This window comes from Aulonocara sp. 'chitande type north' Nkhata Bay, linkage group LG4 (assembly GCF_057382095.1).
Source record: "Aulonocara sp. 'chitande type north' Nkhata Bay isolate Kocher_YH1m ecotype deep benthic linkage group LG4, A_spYH_male_GT1.1, whole genome shotgun sequence".
Classification (NCBI taxonomy): Eukaryota; Metazoa; Chordata; class Actinopteri; order Cichliformes; family Cichlidae; genus Aulonocara; species Aulonocara sp. 'chitande type north' Nkhata Bay.
In genome coordinates, this window is record NC_141347.1 from 12513824 (window position 1) to 12534631 (window position 20808).

At 41.5% G+C, this 20808-nt stretch overlaps 3 protein-coding genes and 1 pseudogene across 3 annotated transcripts; all 4 read right to left on the reverse strand.

The window, feature by feature from the left end:
- Positions 1–1053: 1053 nt before the first annotated feature.
- On the reverse strand, positions 1054–6481 carry ddx47 (DEAD (Asp-Glu-Ala-Asp) box polypeptide 47). The gene is given in 13 exon segments (XM_086288478.1): positions 1054–1411; positions 2301–2430; positions 2610–2680; positions 2774–2911; positions 3505–3651; positions 3759–3875; positions 4028–4099; positions 4569–4687; positions 4834–4905; positions 4986–5174; positions 6037–6130; positions 6343–6433; positions 6435–6481. Coding segments are annotated over 13 exon segments (1437 nt in total). The 5' UTR covers positions 6467–6481; the 3' UTR covers positions 1054–1246.
- A 156-nt stretch (positions 6482–6637) lies between these two features.
- On the reverse strand, positions 6638–10875 carry LOC147332080 (WW domain-binding protein 11-like; annotated as a pseudogene).
- A 28-nt stretch (positions 10876–10903) lies between these two features.
- Positions 10904–14016, reverse strand: LOC147332081 (uncharacterized). The gene is made up of 4 exons (XM_086288479.1): positions 13584–14016; positions 12155–12271; positions 11709–11998; positions 10904–11599 (listed from the first exon to the last, which is right to left on the reverse strand). Exons 1-4 carry the CDS (start codon positions 13629–13631, stop codon positions 11413–11415), a joined length of 642 nt encoding a protein of 213 aa, XP_086144605.1. The 5' UTR covers positions 13632–14016; the 3' UTR covers positions 10904–11412.
- A 3830-nt stretch (positions 14017–17846) lies between these two features.
- LOC147332082 (pleckstrin homology domain-containing family F member 2-like) lies at positions 17847–19424 on the reverse strand. Its single transcript, XM_086290552.1, has 2 exons — positions 19163–19424; positions 17847–18894 (listed from the first exon to the last, which is right to left on the reverse strand). Exons 1-2 carry the CDS (start codon positions 19407–19409, stop codon positions 18296–18298), a joined length of 846 nt encoding a protein of 281 aa, XP_086146678.1. The 5' UTR covers positions 19410–19424; the 3' UTR covers positions 17847–18295.
- Between the last annotated feature and the right edge of the window lie 1384 nt (positions 19425–20808).

A 20808-nucleotide genomic window follows, 5' to 3' on the forward strand; every position in this document is an offset into this window, starting at 1 on the left:
CACAGTCTGCACTTTTTCTGTTACGTATTAAGAGTTCAGGTGTTACCAATTAACACGTTTCTATGGTGAGAGAAAAAAGAGAAAGAGTCCTCGAGGTCAACCAGAGCGCTTATGACGCCGAGCGGTGGATTTTGAACCCCGCTACTCAAATAAAGACTACAGCCAAAGTAAGTTTCCAGAGCGACCTCCATCCCCTATCCCGGAGGCTGCTCACTCACTGACGCCGTAATAATCACCACGCGCCCCATCGTTCTTCGCCCTCGCGGCTGGCGCGAGCAAACTTACCTGCAGCAGTCAGAACCTGTTCACAAAGCTCCCCCTGATTCGACCCTGAACGCAACTATACAGCTGCTAGCCACAAGAGAAATGCAGGCATGTATCTGGGCTTCGGTATGCACCACAGTGCACAGTGCTGCCTCCACACTGGGGCCCCTCCTAAAGAGAGCAGGCTTGACCACCGCTGCTCCCGCCTACGGTGGACTGTGCGCACTAGAAAGTGATCGCGCAGATCAATACGCCACACTGTCGCACTCTTGTCAGGATTCAGCCGCTAATAAATTTTTATGTGCGTGCCTTCACGCCTGTCAGAATCCCCTCAATGGCATTAATGAAGGCAGCAATAATGAATACACTGTCGGGCATTATGCTGCGGTGGATACCTTTTAAGATCTATCCCACAAATATCTAGGCACTGCACACCCACTACATGCAGCCTAGAAGCGATTGGGCTCTCGCTTTGCGGTCTTTCTCTGCCCTTCTCCACTATTGGCTGGAACAAACCAACCCCCCAATTTGCTGCAAACCACTGACAAGCATAAAAAAAACCCAAAACATAATAACTATTGCAACTGCTGCTTGCATGCATTATAAAACCGCCTCAATTTGCCACGCATTGTTATTGTTGTCTAATACCTCACATGTTTTCTAAACAAAAAAGCTAGAAAACAAGAAGGGTTAAGTACTTCTTAATAAAACATAACGTGGCTTTTGACTGAAACAGCTCCCTCTTGTGTCTGAAAGCAACATCAGCAGCGGCACCAGCTCACACAATCGTGCGACTTCTTGAGTTTTATTACAAATGGAAACATGTCACCAGGGGCGAGAAAAACATGTGTTTTCTGTAATTAAATAGTCATTCACTTTACTAAGGAAGCAGTGGAAAACGTGTCATAACAATGAAAGTTTCAAAAGACGGTAAAGGCGTTGTATGTCATAGTTCTGTACAGTCTGTTAATGTTGGGGCTCTTCAGCGTCCGCCCCTCCAGGCTCCTCCGCCACGCTTCTTCCCTCCTCCTCCTCCTCCTCCTCCTCCTTTAACCTTCTTCCTCACGCCGGTCGCCTGTTCCGTGTCATCATCGTCTCCGTCCCCTCTTTTAGGCCTTTTCCTTTTGTCGCCTTGCTCCTTCATTTCCTGGGGAACACAAACGTTTTCTTAATGTTCATCTACACTAATAGCTGACTATATTCTATATACAGGCATTTTAGGTCAAGATGGAACAAGTTTAATTTTAAAAAATCAAACATTTCTAAATATGTATTTTTGAAGAAATTAGCCAAGGTTTAGCCAAGTTTCAAACATTTGTTCGTAACTTTTAGTTTATGCTTGCAGTCATTGCTCTTTTAAATATATGGTTACATTTAAATCATTACACTCCCCAACAACTTTACCACCTACACCTGCCTGTTAATGCAAATATCCAGTGTGGTCAGTTCTCTGGTCATCTGCTTCGAAACTTGAAGCAGATGACCTGCGGCAGCAGAAGACCACACAGAGTGCTGCTCTGGTCAGCTAAAAACAAGGAACTGAAGCTAGAAGCTGCATGGTCTCATGAAACAGAAGGACAACAGAAGATTGGAAAAATGTTGCCTTGTGTGATGAGTGTTGATTTCTGCTGCCACAATTGGATAGGATGGTAACAGTTGGCATAAACGACATTTTATCAACAGCTCAGGTTGCTGGTGGTGTAATGGTTTTGGGGATATTTTTCCAGCACACTTTGGGATCCTTAGCACCAACTGTTTACTGTTCATACACCACAGCCTGTCTGATCATGTCCATCTGTTTATGACCACGCTGTATCCATCTTCTGATGGCTGATTTCAAGAGGATAACACACTGTGTCACAAAGCTCAAATCACCTCATGTAGAAACATACCACTAAATACTGATGCATTGGCCAGGCAGGCTCAGACGGGTTTATGCACCATTGTTTTCACACAGCATGTTTTTTTCTTCTTCAAATTTTAGGCTATACCTGACAAATACAGAGAAAAGACACAATAAAGACAGGATGACTTACTATTTTGGCAAATCTCTGGGCCTCGCTCACCCTCTCCACCAGCATCATCACTTCCTCCTCTTGGGTTGGAAAGGCTGGAAGTTTCTTCCCAATCAAGCTTTCAATTCGCTGGAAAAGCTCCACATCATACCTATGGTTATATGGACACCAGACACATTTACTTGCTGCAGTGACCTTCCTCTCCAAACCACAGTATTGCACAACTTACTCAACCATGTCAAAATGGTATAAAAATGGCAATAAGTGGAAACAAAGCAGAGATGTTATTGTATATGGAATGACTGGTGACAATAAAAAGGCCCTTCTTACTGAGTGACGAAAGTGATGGATTTTCCAGATCGTCCTGCTCTGGCTGTTCGGCCAACCCTGTGAATATAGTCCTGTAGGATCAAACACATCCACAGATCAGCTCATCGGTGAAGTGAAATAAATCATCAAACGCACCACCAACATGATTATCAGCGCCTCGGTACCTTAGAGTGAGTGGGAATGTCATAGTTGATGACGCAGTCGACATGAGGAATATCCAGTCCTCTGGATGCCACGTCAGTCGCCAGCAGCACCGACCGAGACTTGGACTTGAACTTGTTCAGAGCTCCAAGACGTTTATTCTGCACGGCGAAGGAAGGAAGATCCAGATCACATCACAGTATCCACCAGAAAGAAAAAGGGAAAACTTTCACTTCCTTAAAAACTCCATTTGATAAATGTCTGTGTGCATATTTACACACAACTCATATCATACATTAGGTCACATTTGCTGTAATGCCACAAAACCAGAAAGAGGGCTGACATCCAGCCAAACGGGACCAAAGCTGGTCAACATTCACTTTCATTCATGAGTGAAAGAAATTTTTCTTGGTCTACAAAAACAGCATCTTAGATGGTGCAAAGAGCTCTATTCAAACATTTAAGTGAACTGCAGCCTGATTTGAATGTAGATTTGATTGTAGACTGCTTATGGTAAACTGCAGACCATGACAATGACTTCCAGATGTTTCCAAATGGTACAAAAAGTACACTAACTTGCATGTAAAGTTAATTAAGCATGACTTTAGCATGTGTTGCAAGTGTGATCATAAACCAAACTGTTTACAGGGTTTTATAGTATGCGTAGGTAATGCTGACAGAGCAGCAGGCACTATAATGAATGCTAACATCTCAGGTTAAATCCTTATACTCAACCGAGTCTCTGAAGCTTTACCTGACTCATCTGCCCATGTAGAGGGATAGCAGTGATGCCGAGGTTCCTCAACAACAGCGCCACCCGCTGGGCTGTGTTACACGTGCTGCAGAAAATAATAAAGGAGTTCCCGGCCAGCTCGTTCAGGATGGAAACCAGGTAGCAGTCCTGTTGGCAAAACCAAGAGCTAAACTTACTGAATATAAAACAGCTTCAGCAGGTCACAAACACAACTGTCAGCACATGGTCAGCACATGTACACGTGTGCACCCTACCTTGTACTTAGATGGTATAAAGATGTAGTACTGCTGCAGTTTGTCTACTGTGGAGTATTTCGTAGACACCGCGCACTTCACAGGATCTTTCAAAGCTGCTCTCTCTAGTTTCTGGACCTGTAAACATATGACAGAAGGTCAGGCAAAGGCTACTCTGGCAGCTGCTTATTACTGTCCCCCATAATGTGCAGGACAAGGACGGCTAAAAGAAACGCGACTAACATTCTCCGTCATCTAGAGTCGACAAAGAGAGAAGAACACAAAGATACCTTTTTGGTCATGGTAGCCGAGAACAAGAAAGTGCGTCTTTCTCTTGGGATCACCTTCAAGATTTTATCCACCTGGTAAAAAAATAAATAATAATAGGTATAAAAATGACAGTTTACATGAGCTACATGCTTCTTGAAATTTGTACAGGTTAAATTCTCGAAAACCTTCTCTGTTTATAGGCAAAGAGCTTCACAAATGGACACGTCACAGGCGCAAATCTAGCCTGAGGCGTTGGAGGTGTGGAGCCCGTAGCCAGCAGGTTTTTAATTTAAAGCTCAGCCTATCAGCTATTTGTAATCTTTCAAAATGCTCCACTGTCAACCAAAAAAATATACGTCAACTTGGGTTTTTACCAGCTTACGGCCAGTAATGCGAAGTTTAGGTAAATTTCACTTTTTGGATTTAAACTGCCATAAAGGTTGTCACATTCACTTTAAAATGCTTTCATCAATAACCTTTGAGCCTGCCATTTAACAGCACACTGAGGAGGATGTGGCTGAGGTGCTATAGTGAGTCTCCTACCAATAGGAAGCTACTGACCTCAGTTTCGAAGTCCATGTTGAGGATTCTGTCTGCTTCATCCATGACCAGGAACTTCAGCGCTCGTAGAGAGAAGCCCTTTGTGTTCTCGAGGTGATCGATCAAACGACCGGGCGTGGCTGGAAAAAAACAAAACGATTTTTTTACTTAAAAGTATATCATCAAAATCAGTTTATAAAGGATACAAACATTACAACAGTGGGTGAACATAAGCAGACGTGTGAAGTGTGAAAAATATGCAACGCTCTTAAAGGTAAAGTCTTACCAATAACGATGTGAGGCTTTTTCGCTAACACCAGGGACTGGGACATCATGTCGATTCCACCAACTATCACGGCTGCAACGGAAGACAGACGGATTTAGAGCACAGAGCCTCCCGCACTACTGCAAGCCGCCTCACCTTTCAAGGACACGTACCGCACTTAACGCCGATACTGGAGCCCAGGGCCTCAAACTGCTCAGAGATCTGAAATGCCAACTCTCTAGTGGGGGTGAGAACAAGTGTGTGAAGCCTCTGGGGGGAGGCCAGCAGCGACTGGAGGATAGGCAGAGCGAAGGCACCGGTCTTTCCTGAACCAGTCTCCGCCAGGCCAATAACATCCTTCCCTGCAGGTCACAAGGAGACAAGAAATGTTACGCACTTTAACCTTTAGAGATTTAAACAAGTCCTGAGATTCAGACTGAAGCGCTGCTCCTTTAGCTTCAGTCCATGTTAAATCGTAATGATTCACAGAGAAATATGGAGAAGTTTCATATGTTACACGTACAGATATGAGGTGTGTAATCACGGTATGAATTTGAGCACAAACTGATTTCCAATCCTCTGCTGAGATTTCAGATTTCAAATCCCTGGGCCATGCATTTAGCCCATCATCTCTGATTAACAGGATATTTGCTGTCATTGTTACTTCAACTTGTTTTTTTGATGGTCTAGTACAATGATGCACAAATGGTGGCTATGCTAATGCCAAAACAAAGCTGAAAAGTAGCCATACAAAAACATATAAAAACAAGTTCATGAATATTTGAACATTCAGGGGCTGGTAGTGTCGGAGTAAATCTGCCTCTTTTAATAATTCAATTTATTCATGTCCTTTCTTCACTTTGTATAATAAACATTTGTCCCAGTCTTGTAGAAAGTTTTCTTCTTTCTTTTTCTGTCTGTATGCGAGTTTGTCCATCACAAGGATCTCCTCAACAACAACCACCCATTGTCTACAGCTCATTGTTTAAAACCTTAGGGGACTTAAACAGCATGGACGCAAATGGCCTCTAAGATGATCCAAGTAGAGGATCTGAAACAATCGTTGGAATTACATAACTAAATATTTCCCGCAGAGCGAAAAGAATTTTATTCCAGAGGGTTGTATTTTTCCTGATGTCCAAAAATGTGCGTATGGTTGTTCCGTGTGATCATGTACTGTTACTTGAGTAAAACTGACAGAAAGAGGTAAGCGTGATTTCTCACCTTGCAGAGCCACCGGTATAGCTTCTATCTGGATCTTCGTGGGGCTCTTCCATCCCAGCTGATCACAAGCCTCGCATAGGACATCAGTAACACCCTGTCGGAAGCAGACAAAAGGTAGAAATCTTTGTAACACGATCGTAATTGTGTACTAGCGCCGTATATGTCTCACAGACATATCCCATTCATATTTAAAAGGATAAAATGAGGTTTACATAACACAGCGGAGTTGTAGCTAACTCGAACAGCAGTGGTCTCTCCGTGTTAATGTGCCTGACTCTTTTCCTTCACTCGCTGAAGCAAACCTACCAGATCCTTGAAGCTCTTCACCGTCTCGTCGTTTTCTCCGCCATCACCGTGATCGCTTCCTTCATCGCTGCTCGAAATTTCGTGTTTCGTATGTGTTTGGCTTCACGCTCTCCTCGTCCGCCATGCTTTTCGCCCCAACGTGTCGTCAGTTCCGCACTGCGCAGATGCGGAAACGAGTTCGAGCTTAAGCCGCAGTGGATGATGGAAGTTTGTGTTTACGACCGAAAACGCCAGTGATTGGCTAAAAATACGACATGGGAATTTCTGTCGCGGATTGATTCACACTGAAACAAGATTAAACCAGTTTTTTGAGTTTTTATTTGGCTGAAGATCAAACAGTTTTACACTTTTACTGTTGTCAGTGGTTGGAAAACATTCTATAACTATTTTTATGTTAGGAGATCTGCAATAAAAAAACAGAAAAAAGTAATACAAGATTGCTTCTAAGGTCAAGTTGCAAACAGGTGGTTGGAAGAAAAACAATTTCAGAGTTAAAAAACAAGACAAAAAAAACAAAACAATATGCTGGATGTGAAAAAGCACTTCTGTGCAGAGCATAGTGTTCTTCTCTTGAATTGACTATGCAAGTTACCCAGTAAAATAAACAGATTTCTTACTCTTTTTGAAATGCACATTCTTGTTGATGCAACAAAAATCTAACCCAGATCAAATGAATATGAGCCTGTAGAGAACAAAGCTGAGGGTGTAGTGGCCTTTCACTGGTAGGTGACAGACAAACTGATTCTAGCTGAAAGTTTGAAGACGGCTACCTCTATAACTCTGCACAGAAAACACAAAACAAACACACTGCTGTTGTTCAGCTTGCCACACTGATCATCATTATCGGCAGTACGCTCCCGAGTCTTAGAGGAGTCCCTCCATCTCCCTCATAAAGGCTTCATACACCTGGTCTTTAGTCTTCATGTTGGGCTGAGACACAGCACCCATCTGTGATGGATTGGCCACGCCCATAGGAGCTGTTGCTGTGCTGTGCTGTTTCTGCCACTGGCCTCCTCCCACACCTTCATCTCCCCTCCTTCCTCCAACAGAACCCCCTGCTTTCTCCATGGGCCCAGGTGCTGCTCCTGGCATTGTTCCAACCTTGTCCCTACGCACCCTCAGCGCTGTGGGCACAAAGCGGGTCACCTCTGCCTTGGGATTGATAATTTGAGGTTTGGCAGAGATGGTAGCCCCGCCTGCACCGGCACCTGCTGCCAGGTTGCCTCCTGCAGCTGCGACAGAGGTGATGTTTGCGCGTTTTTCGATGGTGGGAGGGTGGTGATGGCTGGGGGGATTGCTGCCCGGATTGGTGCCTGTGGAGGCAGCAGCTGTCCCAGGCGGAGGGGGCATCTGCATGACACCAGGTCGCATGGGCATGGCAGGGGGTTGCAGGTTGGTCTGTAAACCGTCCTGGCTGGATCCTGAGCCTTTTTGTCGCTGAACAATGTTTGGAGGAGCACTCAGCACATTGGAATTGAGAGGTGGAGGGAAGAGAGACAGAGGTGGTGCAAGAGGACGCGGAGGCCCTCCAGCTCTTGGGGGAGGAGGCGGGATACCTACAAGGAGAAAAAAAAACATAAATGAGAAATGCATTCAACAGAAGTTCTCACTATTTTATATCTTTAGATTGCCTCCACACACGTGCCTACCTGGTGGTGCTGGGGGTGGTAATCTGGGAGGTGGACCACGTGGTGGAGGGCCTGGTGGAAGGCCAGGAGGGGGGCCTGGTGGAGGACCAGGTGGTCGACCTGGTGGAGGCCCAGGAGGCAGAAGCCGAGGCATTGGAGCCCTCATTCCTGCAGGCATGCCAGGAGGCCTCAAGAACGGAGGAGCACCTGAAGATAACAGAAGATCTCTTTGAAAAAACGATGCAGAGCACTCACACTTAGAGAAGTAGAAGACCCCCACAGAACAGGCACAGGAAATTATTCTAGTATGACTTCAGAGTTGAAGCAATCAATCTTTTAGCTAATCAGAATGCGAACCTGGTGGGGGGCCAGGAGGTGGGCCAGATGGTGGACCAGGAGGCCTCATTGGTGGTGCCGGAGGTGGACCAAGTGGTGGAGGTCCTGTCATCGGTGGCCCTTGCATGTGTGGAGGCCCTTGCTGTCCCGTGGTCCCAGCTGGAGGGGGTAGTCACTGATTGGCCATGAGATGGGACTGGTTGTCCCCTGGAGGGCCTCTGTCCTCGATGTCAGAGCTGTCTGATTCATCTGTGTATTCTTCCTCTACCTCTTCTTCTTCCTCCTCGTCAGGAACTGACTGACCTGAAGACAAAAAATGAACAAATAAAAATGGCATAGCATATCATCATACAAAGAAAAGACACTGTGAGGAGCACTAGCTTAGTAAGTGCTTAGCACTAACAGTACCTGCCATCCTTAACATCATGGCTTGCAGAGGTGTAATGGCCTTGGTCTTCTTCACAACCCTCTTCTTCTTCCTTTTTCCTTCACGGGGTGCCTCTGCAGGCATATCTGCGAAACGTACGCTACGACCTGCAGTAGTTAAATAATAACAAATTCAGGAATACAACAGAATAGAAACAGTTATAAGATCAAGAGATAAATAAAGGCAACAAAGACGTGAGTTGAGGCTTAAATGTGTTGAAGCAGTCAGAAACACTCACCACCATGTCTTTCACTTCTGTCTCTATCTTCTTCTCGTTCTCTCTCATCGTCCTGCCTGTCCAAGCGCATTCTCTGTTCACCATCTCCCCCTTCATCTCTCTCTTCTTCACTGATGTCTTCAGAGTCGCTGTCGTCATCAATATCGTCCTGATCTCTGTCGCTCTCACTCCCGCTGTCCCGATCTCTCCCCAAATCCATTGCAGAGTCCTTTTCAAATCCAGGAATGGAAGGCTCTGTTCAAAGGAGAAATAGTGTAACAAGAAGAGGACAATGTGCATACAATATACCTCTCATTCCTGCATCAATTTATGCAAGAATTATTATAAACTGAGGAACCCCGCCCCCCAAAACTGTCATGTAGTTTCCAACACACCTTGACTGAGTCAAAATAAAGAGACAGCTGCCCTCTTTTAGTCTCATAGTCCAGTTCAAGTTTGCGTAGCTCTTTGTAGGTTTCAGGATTCTCTCTTTCGTACAGACGAACAATGCGCTCAAATGTCTCACGCAACTTCTTCCTCTTGTCCCGCAACACCTTCTCATTCAGCAACGGCTGCTGAACTGGGTTGAACTCTGTTCAGAAACAAAGTAATTATTTTCATTAGAAAAGCAGCAAATTAATTGTAGAATTCAGATTTTGACTGTGATTTTCTGCTGTTACCTAAAGGCCTGAAATACTTAAATACACACACTAATTATATATAGCATTAATCTACTGATACATGTGTTCCACAAGCTCAGGTCCTCTACAAGTGGCAAACATACAACTAAATAGTTACAACTAAATATATCTCTAACATCTAAATTGCATAAACTCTGCCCTGTCATCTCACCCATCTCATCCAGCTTCTCCATGTCTCTGATGATCTGTCTGGGATCCTTCATCTTCAGGACTGCTGCTCTCACCATCATCCTCTGCTTCTTGTTCTAATATTTCCAAATGAAAACGATGTTACCATCATATTATCACAGTATTGTTATCCTGTATTGCATATTTAGAAATATCTTTTTTTTTTTAAGTGAATGGTTCTAACCTTTTTTAACTCCCTTTTTCTGGCCTCCTTTCCTGTAGAAGGGGGGGAAGAAATGACCATTTTTATATCTAATCAGCAACTGAGCAATATCCAGCAGATCAATTCATGATTGAATTAGCGTCAGTTTGTTATCAGCACTTACTGGCCTGGTCGGTGGGATTCATAAACTTCCCACTCTTGGTGGAGGAGGTTGAACGTCGCCCCATTGTGACGGTAGGTCTCCTTCACGCTGCCATGTAATACAGCAAAACAGAAGAGAAGTGACTTGTAAAGGAAACCTTACGTTGTTATTTTGTGGTACGTTCAAGAATAAGTCGGATTTTGTCACAACCTAAAAATAACACTTTTAGCTCATATTTATGAATCACTGAGACTTTAAACAATGTTTGAATTCATTTTTGACAAATTGCAGCCTCCTTTTTGTTAATTCTAACTTCGATATCAAGGCAGTTTAACCAAACTATCTACAATACACGCCTTAAAGAATTTTACTGTTAGCTATTATTAGCAAAGAAGATAAGAAAGTTGACAATCAACGCACGAGTCAAACTATCTAAGCTCTTTGCACAATTAAACTATTGAATGAGCTGATAAACACCACAGAGCCAATCAAACATTTGTAACACATACATACATATGTTAAATCATGCCGGTCAAAAGCATTTGCCTGGCAGGTTAGCGGCTAACGTTAGCTTGCACTTATAGCTAGGCCCGCGTTAGCAACGAAAGCAGCACAGGAGGGAAAAATTCACTGTACCTTTTGTTCAGTAAAAACTCACAGGGCACAACGCCCTACACACACGCACACCTCCGTGTGCCAAAAGCAATGCAACACGTTTTGCGTACGTCCTGAAAGAGAAATCCAAACCCCCCAGGATTGAATATCACACCGTGGCTTCGCTAACTGTCCGCCATGTTTACTGCCGCGAATGAAAGCGGAAAGGCGATTTTGACGTCATCAAAACAAGCGAGCAGTGAAAGAAAAATAAAACTAACTGGGCGAACGGTATTATTTAAAACTTCACTTCATAGCATTTGTACATATACTAGGACTTTATCATATTCATATTGTGTGGCGCAATGTAACTCTAATGATAATGAAGGGTGATTCTCGTTACAGGTTCCAAGACTGCAATCTAGCGATACTGCCCCCTGATGGTTACAAGCAGCAATTACAACCTCGCTGCACTGATGTGCCAAAAAGTGATCGTATGCCAATCACTTTTTGCGTGTTTTTTTTATGTCTAGATCTCTTTTTATGTTTTTATATAGTTGCTTATATTGTTAAATAGGCTGCAGTAAACAGAGTTTAAAAATGGGTTATATGTTATATGTTTTGTAGCAGTGCTCCTGCTGCTCTACATTCACCTCTCCTTTGCTCTTTTGCTCGGTGGATGTTGAGGATTTGGCTAACTCGAAATGTCAAAATCATATTGTGGGATTTTGACTTTTTGCCCATACACAATGTCAATTTCTTCAAGTCCGTCCTCGCTGGTTGATGTCTCCACCATAGGACGATTCAGTCTCTCCCACAGCTTTTTTTTAATGCTTCTCCCCATCTCTAAACTGTAGGGACGTTTGCGGCCATTCTTGGACCTGCAAGAAGAAATTCAATCAAAATGATGCATGTGGTCAAAAACCATACTGTAACCATTTTAGAGCTGGTGATTTTAAAAAGTGACAGGACATTTGGAGACAAACGTACGTCAGCATGCTATCTACCACCTCATGGTAGACTCGCTGATAATCTTCCACTGAGAAGTTGTAGATTTTTAAAGTGCTGTCACTGGAGCTGGTTGGCTGGTGGTTGGTACTGCATGGCTCGGGTCTGGGGGGCAATTTTTTTGACACTGGCAGGTCATCATGGGAGATTGCAGAGGGAGGCACTGAGGTCTTTGGAGGTCGGGAAGAACTGGATGCTGGGCTTCGCTTCCTTTTCCGGGGCTGACTGACTGTTCTGTCACGGCGCCGGGGCCTCTGGGTTGAATTAACAACCTGGGGAAAGGTCAGAAGCACACAAGGGAATGTCAGTAGTTAATAGCGACCTCATTTTTTTCAAACAAGACAAAAATCTAAATTTGATGAACCACAATGAAGTCCAAACTTCAAAACCCTCAAATGATTCTGTTCCTGAAATTTTACACATCCAACCTGGTCCTTGCTGCAGCACGGTTGTTTCCTGCTGGCTCTGGGTTTCATTGCATCACGGGCCTGGCATGCAGTGTTTCTCTTACAATAATTATGGTCTTTGAGGTGAGGCACAGTAAGCTGCAGGTATACACAAAAATGACAGTAATGCAGACATCAGTTAGTAGTTCATGAAATATTTAAAAAATAACAAACCCTTTCATATGTCCATAAACTACTTAAACCACTCGCATGGTTGAATAACTTGTCCACAGTGATTGTAACGACAAAAAATATCCAACATGTTCACATAAAATCATAAGAACTAAAACCAGGACAATGCATCAAGGTCAGTGTAATAAAAGACGTGTCAACTTATGGGCTCGTCGTGTTAGAGCTTCACTGCTGCATACCCCCAAATGACATGTCAAATAATAATTTGCATAAGCTAAACAAACACCAAAGTCCATGTTGTATTAAACTCTAATTTCTGTTATAATCATTGCTGCTTATTGCCGTTTTTGAACAATGCAGATGCACAAAATACCTTTGTAACTGGCTAAGCTTGGTCACGTGTGGCACTTATATGGTTTAAAATTACGTGTAGGATATAAAGAAAAGCAAGCTGCAATAATAGGAGAGCCCTGCCTTGTGTGTGGGGGGTAATGAGTTCAAGATCATCATTAGGCTGTGGTGTAATGAGGGACCTCTACCCAGAGGTGACTGTCTTGTCAGGTGAATAATTGTAGCATAAGCCACAATGAAGAAGGAGATTAAAACTTTAGTTTAAAAAGCCCAAAAGCAGAAGCTTTGAGGATTTTAAAGATGATCACAGTTACATGTGGCTCCTGTAAACATGTGACAGTGTGTGTACATTTGAAAATTCAGATGATGCTGCAGAACATGGCTTGCATATTTGTAAATAAACATTTTGGGGATTAGCTTTTCTACAGTGAATAAAGTCTCAGTGTTTACTTGTTTTATTCCCTGATTTTAGTTTTAAATACAAAATAAAGGCCCCCAATCAGGAACATGCACAGCCCACCCCCACCCCCCCCCAAAAAAAGCTAGAAACAGGCCTGGTGATCATTATGCACTTGAGTTAATTCGAGATGTAAGATACTCTACTTATTAGCAAAAACTGAACATTTTTATCCCAGCTGCAATCTTTGGTGACATGTCTGCCACAAGATCATTTAATACACACAAAAGAAAACGTTATTATAGGTAACATAACTGTGCATAAATGACTTTATGCACAGTTTACCCGTTTACAGCTACAGTGCAACAGTCTAACATGCAGGTATAACTCCCACGTGCACAGGCACGTTTTTAATGCTTTTTATCCACATTTGTGTCGTCTATATTTTCATGTTGCCCTGTTGCAAAGTGAACTCTTTCTGGCCGTCGAGTAAATATTCAAAACTTATTGAAAACGGTCATAAAATCTCACATTTTCCATGATGGATGATGGTTGCTGGGTCGCTTTCCTCCGTGACATGGGAGTTGGACACTTGTAAGGCTGCAAGAAGTCTTGAGCAGAAAGTTGTCTTACTTTTGCAGAAATCCCTTGTAGCTTTGCACAACACGCCGAGTGAAATCTGTCTGAACTATACCAAAAGATGCAATGCAAATAGAACCTGGAGACGCATAGCAACCACGCAACCTGTCATTTTAAATCACGCATTTTTGTACCTACTGTTAAAAATCACTGTAATAATTGTTTTTAGTGAGTTTTTCCCTCAGTTCAACCTCAGTTATGGCGGCTTTTTTTAATATTTAGGCATCCACATAATTACTCCATCAAAGTGGTGCGTAATGATCATACGAAAATACGTCAAAACAGAGCAAAAGTGGGTTTATTTGCCACAGCATATCACAGCAGCTCATTGTATTTGAAAACTACTGGATTTCATAAGTTGTGCTTATTTTATAAATGGCCCGGAGAGTAGCAAATTCTCTCTTTCTACTCACTGTACTGAACCCGCTGCACTACCCACTTTCACCAATAGGTGTCACCCTTTTACCGTGGAACCAGCTATGTACAGCTCCAAAGTCAATCGCTAGAGAGATCTGTTGCAGTAATAACTTCTTTCCAAAAGGTGTCTGTATAAAAATCTCTGTTATGCTCTGTCAGTTTGCAGTGCCTTAGTCTGTGGTGACATTTTTACTGGCTCATGCTCATGAATCCACATGCAACGCACTGTCTGTCCCAGCCTCAGAAATGGATTTAAGACGTTTTAGTTTGATATATCACCCTGTGGTCAGTTTTTGACATTCGTTTTGTTGCGGTCTTGAAAACAGAAAACAGTTACATCTGAAAGAAGATTTTAAATAAAACAAAAAGGGACAATTATATAATACATAATAATACATAAATGTCTGTTTTTATACAGCACTTTTCTGCTCCACTTGCACACTCAGAGCACTTTATGAAACATGCCTCATTCACCCATTCACACACACATTCATACCCTTTTGTAGTGTTTTTTAAATAACATTGACATGCATTCTCACTCTATACTGTTTATGGCATACAGTATCTGCTTTGTTGTTGTATCACTAAAATAACTTTTGCTTAAGCAACATGAACCCAGATGGTTTAAAAAACAAAAACAAAAAAATCGAATGGCATTACATAACAAGAGAGAAACAATGACTGGAATGTGCAATGTGGATTTCAGTAAGTGTATAAAAGAGGCAACATTTCCTTGTACCATGTGGTCATAAACAGGTTGCTCTTCATTCTAAGAAAGAGCTGGATGTTTACAAAAGATGTGACGGTGTCACCATTTAGTTAGAAAGTATTAGGCCAAACTCTTTAAATCTTTGAATTTAGATGTTTTCAGTCCTGTGGCCATAGGTGTGTAAAATGTAGTACCAAGCCATGCAGTCTGCCTTTATAACATATTGTTTGTGAATGAACGGGTTGTTCTTAAGAGCTCACTGAATTTGAGTGTGATAGTGTGATAGGATGCAACAGTTGCAACAAGTTAGTTTGTTAGTTTGTGAAATTTCTTTGGTCCTACATGTACAACAATCAGCTGTTAGTGCTATCTTTAAGCTTCTATGAGTCCACATCACAGAGAGCTGGGCATCTTGTATGCCCAGCTCTCCTCCACTCTCAACATACCCTGGAATAACAGCTCGAAGAAGGCTCACAACACCATAAATGACTCCTCCCATCCAGACTACAAACTGGATCTAAACCAGGGATGTCAAACTTATACTACACTGTGGGTCACATACAGCGTACCTGATCTCAAAGGGGTCAGACTCTTTCTGTCAGCTTAAAGAAAGTTACTACCTTTAACTTAACATTTAATCCCAGAGATATTTTAATACAAGGAAACTGCATTAAATTGGCGGGCCTAATTATACGATGAAACACAGGTGAGAGTAATGACGATGGGGCTTTCAGTCAAAAATGAGAGGAACAAAAGCAGGAAAAAGGCTTGAAAAAGACAGAAAAAAACCGAACCTACAGACTAAAACAGGAAATGACAAAAACATGAAAAACTAACACATGAAGACAAACGTTCAGGCCGGAGGCTGGAAAAACCATAAACACAGCCAATGTAACAAGGATCAAACAGAACAAATACACTGCAGAAACCTGAAACTATGACATGTTATGACATGACAGAGTGCTTTGAGTAGAAAAGCGCTATATAAGAATCAGTCCATTTACCATTTATCATTTAATCATTGTTGGCTCGCAGACAGACAGACAGGCCTTCAGGCTGGTAGCAGAAGGGTAGAAAAACACATCTTCTCTCACAGGATGGTCACATAAATCAGTCAACCTCAAAGAGCAATTAATATTACTCCCCAACATTATCATATCTGCTATACATAATAATAATAATGATAATAATTAAAAGAATGCCAAATATATCCAAGATACTGACAGGTGAGGGGATAAACTTTCAACAGTTAAAGCAGCACATCATCTGCCAAAGCCAGTGGCATATTTTTCATATTTCAAATAAGCAGTCTGAATCTGTACCAAGATCTTCATTTCCTCATGCTCCACCTCTTCACCCACTTTCAGGAAATTCGCTGACAGATATACAAACAGACAAATAGCTCTATGTGTCTGATCATATTGTAATTAAAGCATGGGAAGCCCCAAGCATCCCGACAATATGGTAATTTTACTTTTGAACACTAGGTGTTCTAGTCTTTGTGGCTGTACTTCTATTAAACTTCTCAAAAGGGATTCATGTATTTTTTCTTAAACCAACAAGTATTTATTTGTACTTCATGCTCTGTGTTGACCAGTATATCAGTACTAGTGCTGATATTAAATGGGTTCTGTGGAAACCATTCCACGTGACTGAGCGAGAAGCAGTTTGCCTCTCAGTCTAATAAACCCTTCACTGCACAAGGAGCCATTTTTGGTAACTTAAATGGACATCAACATTGACCTCGTTATGACTCACTGTGATTTCGTAGAACCAGGTGAATTTCTTCCAGTCAATCAGCAAAGATCAGGTTATGTGGCAGATAATGCAGTGAGATCACTGCATCAGCTCGATCAGCCTGAAGTATTTCAAACTTCAGCGTTCTTCAAGAATTCAGGAAACTGGGTGTTTTTGGCCTTAGCTACTCACACACTTGTCATCATCAGAGATGGGCAGTAACACATTACAAGTAATGTATCATTGTAATCCGATTACTTTTTTCAAGTAATGAGTAAAGTAAGGGAGTGTTTTACTTGCATCTATTTGAAAGAGTGAGTGTAAACAGAAAAAAATATATCTTATTTTATATTCTGGAATATGCAGAAAATAGGTTTAATTGTCAAAGACTGTTGCATATAATTTAATTTTTGCTTGATGCAATGTGCACAAAGTTAAAAGATTAAAACTAATAAAACAAGTTTTGAAAAGAGACTTTTTTATTTGATTACATTTTGTATGATGGATTATGCAGAAAAAGTAGAATTGGGCTGAAAGGTCTATTGCTTTATTGCCTATTCAGGTTGTGTATCATGTTTTTAAAAAGTAACTAAGTAACTGAGTAACTAACTACTTTTGAAAATAAGCAGTCAGTAAAGTAACGTCAGTAAATTTCTGACGAAACCACCACTAGTTAGAAGGCAATTTGTCTACTTCTTGTTACATAGTTACAATTTCTACATCAGTATTTTGCTTTCAGTCGATTTACTGTTCTTTCAAAACTGGCTGACTGACTCAAAAATGTACTCGCTTTTGTTTTGGAGCTGTCTACTGTATTAGGATGTGCTCGATTCAGAGAGTTAACTAGAATGAACTTAAATCTTTGAAAAGAAGTGTAAATGTTTAGCCACATTCTGTTATTACCGCATTATTAGAGCAGCGTCATCAAGTACTGTAACACTAGGACGTGCTACAGTTTGATATGTATGTTTGTATGTTATATTTATGAAAAATGCCAGTGAGAAGAAAAATGATGATAAATCAATGGTGCTGTAAAGGTTCTGTGTGTTTTCCCGAATGGTTTTTATATACATGCTTATTGGAAAAATGTATACTGTGGGTGAGGAACTATATACGGTTACTTCACTGACCTTGACTTGCACAATAAAAACCCCAAAAAGTCACAGAAGTAAAAGAAAACACTGTAATATGCTCCAATAAGACTCTGAGGGCTAAACAGAGGACTTATTACTAAATGATGAGATTTCAGTGTTGTAATAACATCTCTCACAAATTGATTATCTGGACTTTATTGTTGAGGTTAAGGAGCAGCAAAAGAGCAGATACTGGATGCAAATACTTTACATGCATTCAAACAAAGAAACGTGCATTCAGAGTCACATGCACAGGGAGAAGACAGTGCTTTTTGGAATAGAAATATCCTTTACTGTGAAATTCAGCTGTTCCAGCAGCAAAGTGACAGGCAGATGGAGCATTATTCATTTAACTAGCATGGTTAATGGCACTGAATATGTACAAAGATGATATATTCTTGTCTTTTTAAAATGATTTTTTCGACTCACTCCTGATTTGTTATTTACAGTGCAAATTGTTGCGTGTACAGCCTAAGATTAAAACACAAATAGAAACAAACAAATAATACGTCGTCACATTTATCTTTACATTTATGTAACTTCATGTAAGAAAATCAACTTTCTGTAATCTGAATCCATTCAAAAGCGTCTTTGTTGCAGTTTATTGGCTACTGTGATGGTATTGACTTTGGGTAATCATAAATGCTCAGTCGTTCCCAAGTCCCGTTTTTGGTGTCCAGCCAGTTGCTGGGAGAATAGAGCCCTATCTCTCCTTCCTCCACTTTCTCATTTTCCTCACCAGAAGGACAAAAATCTTCCTCCTCTGACTTGCTGCTTCTCCTGGCGCTGTGTCCCCTGTCGCAAAACTTCTCTTCATTAATATTCTTGTAGCAGAAACTGCAGATCCTCAGCTTTTTAGTGGGGTGGATGTGATTGATAACGGCACGTTGCTTGGAGCATGAATTGCAGACCAAGAAGCCGCAATTCCTGCAGTGGTGTCGACGATTGACCCCACTAAACTTTGTAGAGAGGCACCGCATGCATTTGCAAGCAGTCGGATCAGGAATCAAGGAAACAGCAAACTTCTTGGAAGGTTTGCGGCTGGTGCCCTGCATTAGGCTGGACCGGCATTCATTGATGTGCTCTATCCAGGCCTTCTTCTCCTCGTATGAAGGGGCGGACACAAAAAAAGACTTGCTCGGTGTTCGGATCAGCCACTGATGCTTGAATATGTCACTGTCCTCCAGGTCTTCCAGCTCAATGTCCTCTAAAATCATAGTGATTTGATAACAACATAAAAATTACATGGATAAAGTGGTATGAGCAGAAAGCTGAACATATGAAGTTAAATTAGCACAGCACACTTGCTATTTTCTACTTGCCAGTCATATTATGGACAGTATTCAATAGTGTTGGCTCTTCTTGAAGCTTTTGTCTATATTTCTTTCTCTTCAGTCATAAAATTGTTTTTTGGCAGTTTCACATTAATCTTCTCACAGTAGGTTAGCTGCAGGAAACGCAGATGAATGTCTCACCTAAAGGGATGATCTTCTGCTTTTTGTACCAGCGACCAGGCACAACAATGCTGCCGTACACCAGAATATCAGTGAAGAGGAAGAGGATTTTCTGCTGTATCTTCTTGCGACCCTGCTTAAACACAGTTCCCTCTCCGATTAGAATCCGGCCCGGCTTGGACAAGGGCTTCCCTGCTTGATGGAATGAACTCTCCACCGCCTGCACACGCTCTTGGTTCTCTCGTTCAAAGGTTGGGTGATCCATCATTTCTTTGGTGTGAACAAGTTGTGCAGCTTGATAGTGTCTGAACTCCAGAGTGCCTTTTTAAACTATTGGTGGTGATGTAACGGGGCGGGCCAAGTGACAAACATGTTATACTGGAAGGCAAGATAAGGGAGTAGTGAGGCAGTACTTACTGGAAAAATAGAAACTGGTCAAACAAAACAATCAAGAAAGAAAAAACATTTAAAAAAAGTGGAGTCGTTGTGGAAAGATTATACAGTATTACATATTTATAAGTTGCTTTTAACGAGGGAAGCTCCCTTTTGTGCAACAACAACTTTCACTTGCTATTTCCAAAACAAAATCTTAATTCTTATTTAGCAGAAGAGTGTACGGTAAAATCAACAGTATGATTGTCTCCCTCTACACACACGCACACCTCCGTGTGCCAAAAGCAATGCAACACATTTTGCGTACGTCCTGAAAGAGAAATCCAAACCCCCCAGGATTGAATATAACACCGTGGCTTCGCTAACTGTCCGCCATGTTTACTGCCGCGAATGAAAACGGAAAGGCGATTTTGACGTCATCAAAACAAGCGAGCAGTGAAAGAAAAATAAAACTAACTAAAGAGTGTAATGTTCAGAGTATTTGTAATATAACAGGTAAAAATGAAGCAACATATTTAGGTCTGATTATCTGCAAAGATCCAAAAGACAGAATTTTACAAAATTTTCCCCCAATTATTAAAAAATCTCAAACCAAATTAAATCAATGGTTGCAGAGAGATTTAAGTTTAAGAGGAAGGGTATTGCTCTCAAAAGCAGAAGGTCTGTCTCGACTGACTTATGCAGCAATTTCTCTGCATGTGGACGGCAAAACTTGTAAGGATATTGACCGAATGCTCTTCAACTTCCTCTGGAAAAACCGGACATATTACATCAGAAAAAGTGTATTGATGAATCTGGTCTCAATGTTTTGGATTTTACTACTCTAAACAATACATTTAAGATTAATTGGGCTAAACATTTTCTTAAAAATCCGGTATCCATTTGGAATTTTATTCCTCACTACATTTTCTCTAAGTTTGGTGGTCTACGTTTTATCTTAGGTTGTGATTATAATATAGATAATCTTCCAGAAAACCTTTCGATGTTTCACAAACAAGTTCTATTAGCTTGGTCCCTTATATATAAACACAACTTTACACCCCATACGTATTCAATTTGGAATAATAGGAACATAGTGTATAAAAATAAATCATTATTTTTTTCTATGTGGGTTGAGAAACGGATTGTTTTAGTGAATCAGCTGTTTAATCCTAATGGGCAGCTTATGTCCTATTCAGAATTCTTAAACACCTATAAATTTCCAGCCACACCCAAAGAATATGCCATATTATTTGATGCAATACCTGCGGGTATTAGAATGCTTTTTAAAGGTA

What these genes read in the sequence shown, in the direction of transcription:
- LOC147332081 (XM_086288479.1), bottom strand. Translation starts at nt 13,631, where the DNA reads ATGTCACGGAGGAAAGCGACCCAGCAACCATCATCCATCATGGAAAAT. An exon ending in CGTGCTGCAGCAAGGACCAG is followed by an intron (nt 11,999 to 12,154) that starts GTTGGATGTGTA and finishes ACCTTTCCCCAG; the next exon opens with GTTGTTAATTCAACCCAGAG. An exon ending in GTGGTAGATAGCATGCTGAC is followed by an intron (nt 11,600 to 11,708) that starts GTACGTTTGTCT and finishes TTCTTCTTGCAG; the next exon opens with GTCCAAGAATGGCCGCAAAC.
- LOC147332082 (XM_086290552.1), bottom strand. Translation starts at nt 19,409, where the DNA reads ATGATGGATCACCCAACCTTTGAACGAGAGAACCAAGAGCGTGTGCAG. An exon ending in GCAGAAGATCATCCCTTTAG is followed by an intron (nt 18,895 to 19,162) that starts GTGAGACATTCA and finishes CTATGATTTTAG; the next exon opens with AGGACATTGAGCTGGAAGAC.